Consider the following 17,823-nt stretch of genomic DNA (forward strand, 5'->3'; position numbering starts at 1 on the left):
GAAAGTTTAGTCTGTGATTAAATGATGGTTTAATGTTTGCACAAACAAGAAACCATAAACACTGTTTAAAACTATGATTTTGGTGCCTATACATTTGATTTAAGAGTATTTCCTGAAAGGAAACATTTGCTCCATTATTATTTTCCTAAAGGATTAAAAAAGATAGTAAAAATAGATTCAAAACCAAGAAAAAGAAAGTTAAAAATGTAAAAAAAAAGAATATATTTCACTTTTTGTAAAGCATGGAAGTGCCCCTTACAGCGTATTGCAAAAATATATTTTCTTTCTCTGCATTTCTGCAAAAAATTAAAAAGAGAAAAACAATTTAAAAGCACAGTGAGGTGAAAAAAAACGAGGAGCATGTAGATCTGGACATGTTTTAAAATAAGCTGGATTTTCCTCAGACTTAAATTTTTTTACCACTTTAGTATTAAGTTGGTTTGGAGCTAAAAACAAAAAGATCTTAGTTATGCAGAAAAAAACATCTATAAAATGCAGCTATTCCCTTTAATAAGTTGAATAATCAAAACAAGTCCATCATATTTACAGTTTTTGTTTTCAGCCAGGCGTGACACTTTTAATGTGAAAATTTAGGCAACAAAAAGGAAGTGGATGCAAACAAAACATGCAGTAAAGCTCAGTGTAAGTGCAAAAATATAATATGTGACAAAGTAAAACTGCCAATTTCAATACACATAAAGTACTTCAGTTACCAGTCTGGATACGTACAAACAATAAAGGCTTTTCTAATCCACTCCAATACTGAATATTAGCAGGTAACGTGAAATGTGTTTGATTTACCCTGCAGCAGGTTTATTTTCAATGTAACTTTAATACAGAGAACGCGAACTTTTGACTTCCCAAAATGAATTTAAAAAATATATATATATAGCTTTTAGAGTGACATTTAACTGAAGTGATAATGAAGCTTTCAAGGCATACAGTATTTTCTGCCTGAAGATCTACAAAGGCAAATGCTGTAATGACAAAGACAGCATTAAAACTCTCCGGAGACAAATTGTGAATCTGTAAAAATGAGTGGCACAGATAAAACACTGAATCTCCAGCTGATTTTTGACGTATTATTAGTGTGAGGCACTTTTCCTGATACACTGCTGACGAATCCGCAGGCAGAGTTGAGTTTGTCTGCTGTTTTTATCCCTTGCTGCTCGTTTTCGTTCCCGGTTCAGTGCTTTGGTAACATCACAGACGATTGTGCCATTGACTGCAACAGATAAAGCAAAGAAAAAAACAGAAAAGAAGAGAGATTTTTAGGACTAAAAGATGAAAAACGACATTTAGAAAAAAGCTGCCAACACTGCTTTCAGTTCCTTTAAGTGTTGTGTAAAAAACCTTTATGAGGGTATCGACCTATAAACAAGCCGCACGAGCTGCATTTATGAGGATTTACTGTTTGCCACAATTCTGAGGAAGCTCGCTTTTTAGCAAGTTGCAGAAAAATAGAGACAGCAAAAGGATCTCTTATCTTTATCAACAAATCTCACTTAAGTGGTTCCAAAACTACTGATTGAAATGACTTAAACGTCTTAGCTCGATACATAAACGTTTCTCAATCTAAAAAGAACCTAAGAAACCATTTTTTTCACATCTAGAAAAGTTTGTGTAATCAAGTGTGCAGAGGTGCAGCACGGCACAATGAGTCACACTTCCCTGTAGATGTAAAGATTGGCTAACAATAATGACTTTAATAAATAAGTTCAGTCTGTGGAAGTGCTGCGATGGCATGCTTGATGAACCTTTCTGTCAGAGAAAACATTTCCAACGTAAGGCAGATACTCTGAGAAACCAATTAAAGTACCAACTTCAGGTTCTGCTTCAGTGAATCACCGTAGCTTTAACGGCTTACTTTCAAAGTCTTTATTGTCTGAGTCCAGTCCACTTGACTGATGTGGGGTATTGCAGTGAGCAGGATGCTGCTTGCTTTATTAGCGTTCTCTTTCATGGTCTTCAGAACGTTGTCCACGCAGACCTGAAATATATAAAAAAAAAAAAAAACATGACATTGATGTCACTTTCATTTCATTTTTTGAATTGTTGCTTTTTGGCAACACCTTTAGAGCGGATCTGTACCCATTTTACATAAGCTCTCATTTTTATTTATTTTATGTTTTTGAATGTTAACATTTTTATTGTAAATGTAATTTATCGTTTCACCCTAGCCAGGACTCCCTTGAAAAAGATATTCTTAATCTCAATTCCTGGGTAAATAAAGGTGTAATAAAAAATAAAAAACTTATAAATAAATATAAAAAAATATATAAAATCTGGGTCCTGCTGGGGGAATTTGGTATTGCCAAAATATGACAAATGCTTATTTAAATTGGGACATAATCTGACTGCAATGATTCAACCTTTGTTATAGTTATTGAACATGTTTGTAGCTTTGTTTCAAGATCTGCTACATTAGGGGTCTGCAACCTTTAGCACCAAGAGCCATTTGAACCAGTTTCTTTAATTAAAACCTTGCAGGATCCAGAGTGTTTTTATTTTACCCTTTAAGAAAATTGAATACTGCTTTGCATTCAATATATTGTTACTTTTATGATAAATATGAACTACATTTCTATTTTGCCAAGAATAAAAACAAATGTGTATAAAAACAGGCGTTTTCTCAAGATTTAAAATAGCTTTTTCACTTTTGACAGAAGTTTGTATGACTTCCTTTCAAAATAAAAGACTTCTTGTGCGAAACAGCATGATCCCAGTGCAGCTAATGTACACATATGAAAAGTTTAAACAACGCAAGACAAAAATAGCATTTTCTCTTGTACCTTAGGCCTACTTTGATGAGCTTTCATTATTTTTCCTACTACTGGTGTTAACCTGAACATAAACATGAGTTCATTGGTTTGTGATTTAGTAGAAGTAGTACATAAAGAATATACAAAAGAATATGCATATATATATATATTTAAACAGCTCCCCTCTGGACAGCTATAACCATTGTTGTACAGCATAAGAAAATTTGTGCTTAAAACGGAGCAATCAAAGAAGATCACACTTTTTACAAAAGTTACGTCTAAGTGCACCATAGATAGCCATAAATTTATACCCACTAAATATGTAAGTTCATCAAATAGAATAACATTAAAGTGTCTGTTATAAGTCATGTTAAACCACACACAATGTGCTGTGATAATTATATATACTGTATATTTATATTTATCAAATTCTTAACATGGGCACTTTAACATTTTTTTTTCCTTTTAGTTCTGTATAAAAGTAAACGTATAAAATAAAATAAAAACGTACATGTAATGTACATCAAATAAGGAACAATAACTTTACAGTTATTTAGCATTTGCTCTAAAAATCTGGAACATCTGGCTCCTAGAAGTTCAAGTTGAGCTAAGTCAGCAAAGTTTCGTTTTAAGTTCACATCGCCAGCATAATCCGAACCTTAGACTATACTTATTAAAATCTGATATAGAGCCATTTAAACAACAGTCGACCCACTAAAGAGCAATTATGAAATGACTTCATTTCAAAGTCCATCAAACTGATTAACTGATAAACGACACCACTATTAAAGGGAAACTAATTATACAGTATAAAAACATAATCAATTATATAGCATTTGCTATGTAATTGATTAAATTTTAAACATTCTTTCTAAAGAAAGTTTTGAAGGGTTCTCAAGCATTTTTCCTGCATTTTAAAACTATAATAAAAGAGGTTCAAGGATAAATCAAAATTAGAGTTAAAGATCCATTCTGATAAAACATGGTGTTTTGGTGTTTTTAACACATTCTTAAGGCATTTTTTCATGATGGAAATTAAGCTCAAATTGGTCCTTTTAGTATTTCTATATACAAATCGTTGTGAATCAGGAGCAGATGAAAAAAATACAGTTTGAAAAAGAATGTATTTGTCTTTTAGAGAATAAACTGGCAGCGCCGCTCCATTCTGATTCATCCCCCTGCAGATTAATAGATCCGTGTTCGTCTTTGTTTCACTCGCCTGAGCTGATATCTGCCTCAAAACTGTACAGCTCCAATATTGTTCACCATTTGTGTTGCACCGCTATTGTTAGCTTGGGGTTGCGAAGGGCTGTAAGACAACGGGGGAGCATGTAAACAGATGGATTATGGGAAGTGCGGTGAGGTTTTCTTCAGGCCAACAGTCCTGCTCACAACTCAGAGGCAAATTTCCAATGAGCAAGTGTCGCTCTGCAGAAATAATGTCCTAGAAAACAACAAGTTTGGCTAAAAAAAAAGGCATAATCACATTTCTCAGACCACCGGGAACCCTTTTACAATAGTTTAAAAGATGATCAGAGTGGGTCTTTAAGATTTAAGGATTCATTTCATGGCTATTCAAAAAGCACTGCGTACAGAGCTGTCAATGGATAACACCACAACAGCAGAGAAGGATTAGACTTTCACCAGGATGTGTCATGCATTCTAACACATTATTTTTGTTTGTCTGATCTGGTCTAGCAGACATGCAGAAAAACAGGCCAATAGGAAGGAGGAATAGAACCTGCTGAAGATTTGATGTTCACCTTTTAATAAAACAATCCAATCCCCATCTACGTGTCACTTCAACATTAAATCTAAAAAAAGATCCGAAAATGTACCCTACGGAAAATAATGCAATCTCAGTGCAGATAAGAAAAATGTTTTTTAAACCAGACTGTTAGTACATTCATCTCTCCATTGAATTAAGATCATTTTACTCACAATCCACCAATAGAGGTCACTTTGTGAACTGCCCTGGCTCTCGCTGCTTTTGTTTTCCAAAAGGCTTCGATGAAGAAGTCCAATGGTTGTCCTTTGACACGACTATAGACATAAGAGGGTATGATGACCTGTCAGCAGCTGTGATCTGTTCTCAGTGCTAAACGTGGGGAGGATCTTTGAATAGATTTACAAAAAAATCACCCAAATTTCAGTGAACGTTTGTATGCTGCACACACGAACAACTGTTTGCAGGAAAAACGGACCTCATCATTTTGCTTCCTTGATGCAGAAGATTTGCTTGAACTATTTACAAATATACCAAATCTGAAAAAAATGGATGCATTAGGATACACGACACAAAGCAAATGAGAAAAAAAATGTTTCCTGTGTTCAAGTTGACCTTCTGAAACCCTCAGACACTCTTCCTTTTAGTCCTGTGTTTTTATGTCCCACTCCATTAATATGCTGATGTTTTGTGGTATTTGTCAGGATAAAGACAGTGACTCAACCTCCTCTGGCAAAGCTTCCCCCGGAGGCTGGCATGCAAGCCAAATGCGAAGAGGAGGAGGTGGGGGGAAGGGGAGGGGGGGTGCAAGGAGAGGCCCGGAGGTAATGTAGGGCTGGAAGGGAGGGAATGAGGTGGGTGGCGGAAGGATGTGGCGAGCCTTCTGCAACAGGAGGGGGAAGAGGTCAGCTGCAGGAACTCGGAAGCAAAGTTGTGAGTCGGGCTGGATCGTTTACAAGTCAACCAGAATGAACCCACACGGGGTATATCGACTGCAGTATGGCGACCGTCTGCCAGAACACAAGTCACTCAAAAGCAATAACAAGCCGCAGAAACATCTCCCTTCCTCAAACGATTCATTACTGAAAAGAAAAATCCCCTTTGACACCATAATAGTCACCAGAAGAAATACTTCACAATTTTTCTTTGAGAACACAAAACTTTTAGTAAACTGCGACTTAAACGATGCCAATTTCCCAGCTTTACAAAAACTCAAAGCCAGTTTCAATTGTAGGTGAAACCACCTTTGAGGTTATCACTTTCTGGTGCAGTAAAATCATAGGTTTTACAGTCATACAGTCATCATGGGAAGACTGGACTATAATTGTGAGTTAATAGTTTTATTGCCCAACTCAACGCGAGCCACCCACACTGGGTTTTTGAATGGCACTGCACAATGTTATCAGGAGGTAGTTTTTTTTCTTTGCACAATAAAAGCTGTGTCAGATGCTCACATGTGTTTCCATCCTTCTATGGTAAACAGTGACTTGACCCTGCCTGACCTCAAACGTTTTACTGTTTCAAAGGTAGTTTCTGTTTTACAGGCCTTAGAAGTGTGTTTGCGGTACTTCCCGAGGGTTAAAAAAAGCCGTTACGTTTGCTGACAAGCTTCCAACCTGATTTTCAGTTTGTTGTGAAAACCAGCTGCAAAACCAGAATCTTTTTTTTTCCAGAACTTTGTTCATTTTAAATATTTTAAAGCACAGTAGTATTCAGGCCAGGCTTGATGCCGCACTTACAAATGTAACAGGGTAGGAAAAGCAGTGTACAACCTAGAATAGTATGACAGGAGATATTAATAAAGTAAAGTATGAAAAAATGACAATGATATATGGCTGCAGTCAAGCTTTCTTACCCAATTTCAGGGGGGGGGGGGAATGAAAAATAAAACAAAACACGATAGTATGACGAGGGAAGAATGAAAGTGCCACACTCCAGTACAACATCCCCCTGAAAGTTTAAATGTCAATTCTTATTTTTGAGATATTTATATTTTCAAAATAAATTGGCTGTAACATTTCAATATGCACAATTAAATGTACCACCACATGTAAATATTCTGAAACAACTGTAAATGTAATGAAGAAAACAATATTTTCCTCATCACTTCTCCTTCAACAACATTCCATTAATGATCTGATTTGCCTGATTTTCTGGCATTTGAGTTTATTTTGAACTGTTCAAATGTAGCTAAAATATTTCCCCTCAACATTAACAAGTTAATATGAGCTAAAATAAAATAAAACGTACAAATGAAAAACATTTGTCTTTAAACAATTACGATCTGGAAGAGGATAGTACCAGTATTCATATTTTTTATTAAAAGAAAACCAAAAAACAAAATAAGTTAATAGAGACTCAGTGGTCCATAGCAAGTTTTTATTGATTTTCTGGGTTGTCTATGAGTAGCCTCATTTTAAAATACTCCTCAAAGAATCAAATAGGTAATCAGTTGTTGGTGTTTGTAACATGTTCTTGTATCATTTCTCTTATGAAGGAGGACATATATCAACTAATATCAGCTCAAAAATCGCATTTTGGAGTTTTTCTTTATTCAAATTGTTGTGAATCAGGAGCAGATTAAACGTGTCGTTTGAAAAAGATCTCTTTCAGTCAGACAACTCATGCAGTACAATATTTATTTTTACATTCTTTAAGTTGGCATAAGGCTCCGTAAAATTCCATGAGACAAGATTTCCATAAAACTTTTGGGTAATAAACTACCCCCCACGGAGCTCACAGGTGGAAGCCTGGGAGGAGGGTGGGGTGACGAACGCAGCGCTTGCGGTAAGGAAGAGAAGGAACAACTGCACACCTGGACTTAAATATGACGCTGAACAGGTGAGTTGATTAACTGAACCGCCCTAGGGGAGTAACCGAGTAAAACACTGCTAGAGTAGTCTGCCGGAAAGGCGTCCAAGGTCGCTCATTTGGTGACAAAGCAAGTGAAGAGGGCGGGCCAAAGTCTCCCTGCTCCGCTCCATTCTGATGCATCCACTTGCAAACAAATAGATCCATGTTTGTCTTCATTTTCCTCGTCTGAGCTGACATGTAGCTCCAATATTGCTCGGCATTTTTGTTGCATCAATAATGTTAGGGACTGTCAGCTAGCGGGAGAGCGCGTTAACAAAGCGATGAGGGGATATCGGCAGAGGTTTACTTCCAAACCAACAGTCCCACCCACAACTCGGAGGCAAATTTCTGATCAACTCCTGCCGCTCTGCAGGAACTACGTCCTAGAAAATGACTGTTTTTTCTTATTTTGTCTCAAAACAGCATCATCATAATTAAAAGACCACGGGGAATGTTTATAAAATAGATCAAAAGAAGATCAGAGTGGGACTTTAAAGTTGCTATTTGTGTTACGATGCAGTGAAGGTTAGGCAGGATCAGGCGCCATCCCTCTCCTGCTTCTCCTTGGAGATAAAGAAAAACTCTTTCAAGAATGGCACTTACTGCCTCCTCGTGCTCCTTCCAACAGTCGTAGTCTGTCGCCATGGCAATGCTGGCGTAGCATAAGCCAGCTTCTTTGGCAAGGACGACCTCTGGCACGGTGGTCATGTTGATGACATCAGCGCCCCACTGGCGGAACATCAGGCTCTCGGCCCGCGAGGAAAAGCGAGGCCCTTCGATGGTCAGCATGGTCCCTCGATGATGACACTTCACCCCCAGACTTCGAGCCACTTCCACCAAGACCTGTCAGCCCATACAGTCAGCAGAATTTGTGAAGAAATTATTTCAAAATGTAACAAGTTCCAAGTTTGGACTAAATCACAGGTAAACTGTGTCTTCAAAGGAGCTAAATGCTAACGGTTTTCAAAACAGGGAAACATTGAACTAATTTCAATAAGCAGAGAGAGCATTGTTCTGCTTTTGGTTCAGTTCAACTTTCCTTTTTTTTAATATATATATAGCTTTTGTATATTTGACCTCTCTAGTTCTGCTGCAGAAGGGCTCAGCCATGGGAATGTGACACACCCCCGGAGGACTGGAGGGCTGCCCGTCGTACAGGGTCTGATGTCTCTTGGTCGTCCTGGAGAAGCAGAGAAGGAAAGAAAGCCCAAGTGATCATAAATGCATTCCAGTTAAGGGAAAAGCCTCTTACTCCACATTTTCCAAATTCTTTTTGATGAAGCAAAGTGGATTACCTAATTTGTTTATGATTTTAAAGAACTCAAGAAAAAAATAGTGATTGATTTTTTGGTACACACAAAAATTACAGTTTAATTTCTTCTTTCTCTTTCGCCTTTTCCCATCAGGGGTCGCCACAGCGAATCATCTTTTTCCACCTCACTCTATCATGAACATCTTCTACCCTAACATTAGCCAACTTCATGTCCTCTGTTAAGACATCCATGTATCTCCTCTTTGGCCGTCCTCTTGCCCTCCTGCCAGGCAGCTCCATCTCCAACATCCTTCTACCAATATATCCACTATCCCTCCTCTGAACATGTCCAAACCATCTCAGTCTGGCTTCTCTGACTTTGTCGCTAACACAGGCAACATGAGCCGTCCCTCTGATGTACTCGTTAAATTAAAATAATTAAAATGACAGTTTAATTTGATTTACCTTAAACTTGACACAGTTCATTAAAAATATGTTTAAATTAGAAATTTTCAACTAGAACAAATTTTTTAGTTTAAAAAACAAAACTTGTGATTTAGAATGTTCAAAATAAAAATAAATGGAAGGTTTCTTACAGAAAAACCAACAAAATACAAGATTTTTGCATTTTCTAAGTAAGGATAAGTTCAATTCAAACAAATCCATTTTTCTTTAACCCAGCTGTAATAGTGATTATTAAAAACATCCATAACCTATTTATAAATTCCCTTTATAATCTCAGAACCCATCTGTGCTGAGTGAGAAGGCAGTGAAAATGCCGATTCCTGTTTTCCCATAAGAAGACTCTGTTTCCTGCAGCCACGACACTTTATGCGTGCAGACTTTCATTAATGTGATGGAGAAAAAGCAGTTTGCTACAGCTCCAAACAATACTGAAAGGCTACAAATGCAATTTATAATTGGAGTTATTTACATACCTCCTTCATCCAAACAACTGCTGTTTTGTGTTCATGTTGGACAGAGGTAGTATTAACCCACAATGTAAATGTCAAAATAATAGAAAGTTTTTAATTTTCTACCAATACTGTTAAACCATTCATCTTGATTGCACATGTTTGTTTTTGTTTTTCTCAGGGTTCATTGAAGGTAACATAATGATATGAGACATTCAAAATGCGTCAACCTCAGGTCTTACTCATAACCCGGGCACTTAGAGACTAAGCCTCATGTTTTTCTGCATTTTCTCAGCCCTCTTTGTCCTGCTTTAAGTCAATAACTCTCACGTGTGGGATAAAGCCTGAGCTGAGCACAATGCTCGTTTATGCGATATAAATTGAGTTAGGTCGGCCTGGTATTTGTCAAGCATTGTCATTGCTGAATCGCTGCTACGTAGAGCGGCGTCATTCCAAACAATTTTCAAGCACTTGCTCGGGTGGATTTTAACAACAAAAAGAAAATAAAAATGATGGGCAGATAAAAATGATTTGCATGAGATTCAGTTGAAAATGTATTAATGACATTAAGACATTAAGGTCATAAGTAAAAGAAACAGAACAAAAGCGGCTAAAGTCGGATGAAAGCCATTTTCAGGAAGCAATTTGAAAAAAATGTTGTAAAGATTAGATGAGGCTGGCGTGTGTCCATAGCAACCGACTCTACAGTTGTAGTAAATAAAGAGCAGGGAAGAGATCAACTGATGCTGTCACAAGCAAGATGTCACATGCATCGGGACAAGTCTGAGCAAGTCTCAACAAGAAACTTCCTTCTTCCTTCTGGATAAATAAGACACAGCGCTGTTAGTTAATGCGCTTCCCATTCAGAAGGCCATAAAACCCAAGGCTGTTTAATGTTGAAAGGCAGGTTACTAATCATACTAGTTTAACTAGTATGATTAGTAACAACAGAAATCCTTCATCTTTTAGTGTTTTTGCCTTTTGCGAATGCAGCTGTCCTACTAATGCAACAATTTACTCTATGTTTAAGAAACTTTATTGTCAAAAACTTCCATGAAATATGGAAATGTGTATATATATATATATATATATATATATATATATATATATATATATATGTGTGTGTATATAACTACACACACACACAGTACAGACCAAAAGTCTGGACACACCTTCTCACTCAAAGAGTTTTATTTATTTTTATGACTATGAAAATTGTAGATTCACACTGAAGGCATCAAAACTATGAATTAACAATTGAGACTTTTAAAAATAATATTACTATAAAGTTTTCAAATTTAAGCCTATCACAAACAGAAAATAAACCAAAATAACATTAAGAAATATTTAAATTTGAAAACAAGTGAGATGTGGATTTAAATAGATCAAAATGACATTTTAAGGAACAGACAGTTTTAGTTTTAAGGCAGAAAGAGAATTCCTTTTTCAGATGTCAGGTGGAGGCGGGGTTTCAAGTTGATCTACAGCGACATAAAGCTCTTAGTGGAGCCGGTTAGGCTGATATTTCAGACAAAGTGTGCAATTTGTTGTAGAAGCACCATATTTGGTATGGATGTACCTTTAGGATCCCCTTTTAAAAAAAAAAAAAGTAAACTTGAGGGGTACCTACAGAATACTATTATATGTATATTTTATATTTATCATATGTATTTTCAAATCTTGGATTTTCTCATGGCTAACATGAATTTCTGAAAGAGGGGATCTATGCCAAATTTGGTGCTTGTACAACAAAATGTACGATCATTTTAATAACTGTGCTGAAGCAGATGAATGAAAACGGGGTGAAAATAAGACAAATATTGAGGGGAAAACTGTGAAGGCTTCATTAGCATTCAGGAATATTAAATTGAATTTTGAAATGAAAGGGGGAGTCAACTGAGTTCTTTCAGGATGAGAATATGTTACAGAGGCAAGTTTCGCTACCGGTCTGAGTAGCAGAATTCTGAGTGTTTTTGAGGAAGACAAAAGCAAAGAGAATTACTTTAACAGTAAAAAATATCATATAAGCGTTCACTGAAAAAGGAAGGCCCTAAACTAATGAAGTAGAAACACTGCTTCTCTAAATCCTACCGCCTAAAAATAAAGGTTTTACCTCAAAACTTTGTAACAAAACAAACTAATTTACTTTACTTGGTAGAACAACAAGTTTTAACAGGTAAAGAACTCCTCAGAAAAATTCACAGAAAAAATGACAGACTGAAACATGAGTCACAGGAAGAAGGCACAAACTGAGTTTATCTGTAGAGGTGACACACACCATCACATCGGTTCTAACACCGTAAGGAAACTGCGGTTTCCCCAGTTTTAATCTTCACTGCAAAACCAAGAAGAGATGAACCTTTTTCCCAATTATACATAAGAAAAATCTGTTTCAAAAGATCTCGCTAAACATGTTGACTTGCGCCTTCAAGGTTGTGTTTTGTAATTGAGAAGGATGTGTCAGAAGATATCTTGAAATTGTACAAACTATCAGAGTTTTTTTTTTTTTTTAAAGTTAGCCAAAACTGAAAAAATGTGTACATTTCAGAAATACACACAAAAAAAAACATTTCAGAGAGCAGAGCTGGAAAGCAATGTGCTGCCAAACCCTCGTGAGCTTTAGTTGAACAGTTTTGTGGTTCTATAAGTAGTGTGTTTTACAAATAACAACAAAAAGCTGTCAGTGAGTTCTTTCTCCTCTCTTCAACAGGAACTTGGGGGGATTTCTGACAGGAAGGGGTCTGGCAGACCCCAAATCTCACCTGAATCAGATGACACATTTCTGAGGGGTAAGACCTGATGATAGACGGCTCACGAGATGCCAGCTTTGAGAAGGTTGAAGCTGCACAGTTGACTGGATGAGTTGCAGCATGAAAACCATCAAGATGAGGCAACAGGACTTGAGAAACAGCCCCACTGGGGCTGGAAGCTGTTCAAGACAGGTGACCAAGATGTGCAAACTTTGGTTTATCACAGAATCTTCGGTTGCTTTACAAGACGAGAAATATGGCTGTTTGTTTCTAAAGTTCTTCAAAGATTTATATATATATATATATATATATATATATATATATATATATAGATTTGGATTGGGGGAAAAAAACATTAGAGTTCAACAATATAAATTGGGGAGGAGAGGATTTTTATCAGCTGACAGTCACAAAATGCAGCGAGCACGTCCCATTACTTCCATTTTGGGGATGAATTCAGCAGGTACCTCGTTTTTTTCTAAATATAATTGAACTGGAATGGCAAATTTTTGGATAAAATCACAGTGTCTTATTCTGGAATTGAGTTTGTTCTGGATTGAATCAGACTATTGGCACACAAGTAAACATATATATTGTTATTTCTTTACTGGAGTTCCAACACAAACATGAGAAGACAACTTCAGTCAGAAATATCCAGGGGGGGGATGTTGAGCGTAGCCATCTAAAGACGTGTTTTACCTTAGCAAATGTATATGGACCAAACTGGGATGACCCAAGTTTTTAACAAAACTTTTTAGGGAATTTACCAGATGACTTCAATTGTGTCCATAACCCACAGCTTGATAAATCAAACCCAAGACTCGTTAGCAAAATGTCTAAACTGGGTACAGTTATAGCAAATTTTATGGAATCTCATGCGCTCTTTGATCCTTGGAGAAATAACAACTCAACTTCTAAACAGTTTTATTTTTTTTCACCAGTACACCAACCATATTCAAGAATAGATTTTTTTTTGTATTAGATCATAGGATTCTTCCCAACATATTAGACTGTCAATATAATGAACAGTACATCTGGATATCGAGCTGCATGAGCACCCTAAACGTTTATCCAAAAATTCATTTGTCTGACCAGATACAATGTTTTTTGGACCTGAACCAAACTCCGGGCATGCAAATGAATATTATGTGGGAAGCAATGAAGGCCTATTTTAGGGGCCACATTATTTCTTATACATCTTTTCAAAATAAAAAAGATAAAATAATGAATGAGTTGGAAGAGTTGGTCTACTCAACAATCAGAGCGCCTAATCTTTAAGTCAAGGCAGACATTTTATAACCATGGGGACAAACAGACCAAAAAATCCATGACTGCCAATACCATTCCTGAAATTTATAAAACCTCGAGGGGGGGGGGGGGGGGGGGGCGCACTACATTTAGAGAAAATAAATGACCAGTTTAAAATCTTATATTCTAATCTCTACACCTCAGAGTCGGTTGATGAAAGCAGTCTCACCACATTTTTGAGAGTTTGTCTAGTCCCCAAATATCCTCAGATGAATGAGAAGAAATTGATAATAAAATAACAACCAATGAAATTAAACAGGCAATTAATGAATTGTATTGCACTTTATTGCACTTCACTTTATTCTATTTTTTTATTACTTGTATTTTTATCGGTTGTTGTGATTATTTTGTTTAGATTTCTAGTATTTGCCACTACAAGGCTGCTACAATTTCATTGTATTATTATGTACAATGAAAATAAAGGCTCCTGATTCAGATTAATTCCATGCAGAGCAACAAGGCACCGGGACCCGATGGTTTCCCCATTGCACGGCATAAAACCTTTATAGATAAATTGGCTCCAATACTTAAAGCTGTGTATCAGGAGGTATTTACTTTAGAAAAAATACCACTAACCATGAGACAGGCTACAATATCGGTGCTGCATAAGGAGGCCTACAATGCAGCTCCAGTAGACCAGTGAGCCTATTAATTAGTAACTACAAGTTACTATAGAATTGACACTGTATTACCAAAAGTTGTACATTCTAACCAAACTGATTTTTTACCCGGTAGACAGTCGTTCTACATTACAATATGTGGTGCTTGCTTAATATTTTATATATGATGACTTGGATGGGAAGTAAACTGTTATCAATCGTCCTTTCTTTTTAGTGTTCCTTCATTTGTTTTAAGAGCCTCGGGTGGGAAGGGTACTTTTTTACTCTTTTATGTTTTACTTTTTAGTTACATCTCACTTTTACTCATTTATGTATATTTATATATTTTGGTACATATCTATAAATGTCAGTTCAACAATACTGTAATTGAATACTGTGGATGAAAATGCTGACAAAGTTTGAAAAAAATTAAAAAAAGAAATACTCTCACTGATTGTCTCCCTCTCTGTTCTGGCTCAGAAGCCTTCCTGTCCTCCATGTTTTACTTGTTTCCAGCACACCCAATTCAAACAGCGGTGTTATTTTTACGGATTTTTGTTTTTCTGCAATGACTGATGACAAGCTGGTGTCATGAATCAGTACGACGGAGCAGGAAAACAGGTCAAACTTGCAGGACAGGGAGGCCAAAAAATCTGATATGATTGACTGTTGCTGTAAAAGGACAGTGTCTGAACCCTATGCTATTCGTAGAACACTATGTTCTCTAAACTATTGACATTTTTTTGAAAACAAAGCCTACAGGTGTAACTGGTTGCTGAAACGGTTATATTCATCTTCCACTAAAATCCAGGGTTGGATTTAAAAAAACAACAACATATTTATCAATTGACATTCATCAAATCCATGAATTGATTTACCCAAAAGCAACTGAAAGGCATTTTCTACCTCTTCTTCAAACCAATGCTAAGTTATAACTATTTGTTTGAATTTATTTTATTGTAAAATTGGGTGAAACTTGCAGCAACACTGTCTAGAAGTGATGGTGTTCTGGTTTCACTGACCTGTCAATGAACTGATCTATGATGACAATGTCTCCCGGCTGGATCTCCTCTCGCAGCGACCCACACGCCGTAGTGACCAGCAGGTGTGTACAGCCTTCTTCTCTGAGAGCCCAGATGTTGGCCCGGTAGTTCACGTTGGATGGCATTATGGTGTGTTGCCTTCCATGCCTGCCAGGAACCTTTCAAAATTCAGTCTGTTTTCTTGTTTACAAGCACTTTCCAGTAGGTGGCGCCAACAAAAACTACCATTTTCATTACTAGTTTGTTTCTCCTACCTTGCAAGGAGCACACATTCCACATTTTTGATCTTCCCCAAGATCAAAGCATCTGATGGCTTTTCATTGGAAACAGAAATATTACATATTATTAATAAGTTACAATATATGTAATAAGGTAGAAGATTAGCCTTTATGCTTACAAGAACAATCCCTGGCATCAGCACAACTCACCTTTCCATATGGCGTGTCCACATAGCGTTCCGTTCTTCCCTCCAAAATATCAGGATCATCCAATCCTGACCCTCCAATAATTCCAATCTAGGAAATCATTTAGAAAAGTGTAGTTATGGGGTCTGTAAAACAATCAGTTTGAACGTTTAAGTTAGATCAATATTGTAATTTTACAGTAACATTCACTAAGCAATCCTATTATTATTAAAAGTAGCATGAAGTTTTACTTCTTAAACGTCTTTTGTTTTATAAATGTTTGAAACCATCAATTAAATTTAACTTGCTGTCTTAAGTACATTTTATTTATTTCTGTTTATAAAATGTGGGCAGTATAGGTCACATCTGGCAGTTTTGATGATTACAAACAAAACAAAACAAAAAAACTGGTCTAGAAAAGAATTTCACAAAGTTGTGATTTATAGTACAAAAAATGGGAAATTGCCACTGTTACAATTAAATAAAAGAAATGCTTAGAACTTGTTTTTCAATTTTATTTAAGTTCTAAACTGACATAAATGTTTTTTTATTTTTAAATACCCAAGTCTAATACATTAAATTTTATAAAAGGTTTACGATAAAATGAGTGGAATGTTTACTCAAACGTGTTTGTGTGGTAAACTAAAACTTTAACATTAATTATTACATTTTCAAGTTACAAATGTAAATGTCTAAATAATAATCATAATCCTACTTTGAAAGAAAAAGTCTTAAATAACCTTTAACTCTAAGCCTGTATGGACTGTTTGCGTTTAGTGCTTCATCTGCAGATCTGAGCTGAAAGCTGCAAGCAACAAAAACTGTTCTTTTCTATTATTTTGGGCATAAAGTTAGGATATCTATAATCTAGCATTTGTTTATAAATGCAATGCAAAATAAGAGGGGTTTTTTTTTTTTAGGTACACCAACCTAAAATATGCCCAAAAGGTCAATCGTCTCAGCCTTTTTTACCTTGTTCAATTTAATTTTAAGGCAAAAATGACCTTGATTCAAGTCAGACATTTTCTTTATTACTAAAATTATTTAAGAAATGCTAAAGTACAACAGATATGAGAATCTAACAGACATAAAAAAAAAAAAAAAAAAAAAAAGTGAAAAAAAATTTAATTGGATTTTGTGCCGATTATGTGACCGCTGCTAAAGTTTCATTACACAAACATTATTTTATTTTTTCTTCCCTTATCCCTATTAAGTGTTACTCCTTTCATGTGTTCTTCAAAATTAGAAATCCATATTTCTTCAAATCTGTTATATCTGTAGGCAGGCGTGACTAACTTGTATTGTTAGTCCAGACTAAAAAGAAATCCAAAATCACAATGTAAGTTTCCATCAATGTGACCTAGGTGAAGTGAAGATTTGAGTGACAGCTGTTTTAATGATTAACTATCATAAAATAAGTAGCATGAAAGAAAATAATACGATGTAAAAAAAACATTTGTTACCGTAAAGTGCAATAATGCTCCATTAGATGATTACTGTAGTCTAGTTAAGTCTGCAAACATTAACTAATGATTTGGAATTGGAAGTAAAGCCGGCTGACAGCCGACTAGCAAGAGGTCAAGAAGAAGCTGCAGCATGTAAGCTGTCCGGCAACGCGTCGTTAGCTTGTAGTTGACATTTTTATGCTCATATATATGATCCGTGCCATACATATATCAGCACATTTTGAAACTCCTGAAGGCTTGGGTATAATTCAAGCCTTTCACATTTACTTTTCCCAGCATGCTAACACACCAGCCTGTCCCTGCATTTCCGGGTTTGTAACCTCTGTATTCGTTCTGGTTCCTAGCAGTGGTTTAAAGCAGCAAATGTTTTATTTGTTTTGTTTTTAAATAACACTACCACCGTTTTAAACAGAGTACTACCTTAACGTGAACCGTAGACGCCATGACAACGCCTCTGGGATGAAGAGTGGGATTTGACCAAAAGGGAATGCGCTGAACCGTTAACGCTCGTAATCAAAATATTTGAAAAAAAAAAAAAAAAAAAAAAAGACGGCCATCAAACATTTCTCTTCCCGGTCACCAGATTTTCAAAATAAAAGTCCTACAGTCAATGGGCAAAAGTTGAACTTAAATTGTTGATTGCGATTGCGGTTTTCTGCCGCCATGGGGCGCTGGTTTTTTCAAGGACATCATATTTTTTGTTTTTATATTCTGTCAAATAAGTTTGATTTTTTTTTGTTATCTAA

At 36.1% G+C, this 17,823-nt stretch overlaps 1 protein-coding gene across 1 annotated transcript; it reads right to left on the reverse strand.

Moving 5' to 3' along the window:
• Positions 1 to 542: 542 nt before the first annotated feature.
• LOC101167850 (S-methyl-5'-thioadenosine phosphorylase) lies at positions 543 to 17,648 on the reverse strand. The gene is made up of 8 exons (XM_023957289.2): positions 17,498 to 17,648; positions 15,636 to 15,722; positions 15,462 to 15,520; positions 15,187 to 15,354; positions 8,419 to 8,521; positions 7,945 to 8,184; positions 1,868 to 1,990; positions 543 to 1,225 (listed from the first exon to the last, which is right to left on the reverse strand). The coding sequence occupies exons 1-8, from the start codon at positions 17,519 to 17,521 to the stop codon at positions 1,187 to 1,189; spliced, it is 843 nt and encodes a 280-aa protein (XP_023813057.1). The 5' UTR covers positions 17,522 to 17,648; the 3' UTR covers positions 543 to 1,186.
• Between the last annotated feature and the right edge of the window lie 175 nt (positions 17,649 to 17,823).

This window comes from Oryzias latipes (genome assembly GCF_053564925.1).
Source record: "Oryzias latipes strain Hd-rR chromosome 1 unlocalized genomic scaffold, Olatipes_Hd-rR_3.1 chr1_Y".
NCBI lineage: Eukaryota > Metazoa > Chordata > Actinopteri > Beloniformes > Adrianichthyidae > Oryzias > Oryzias latipes.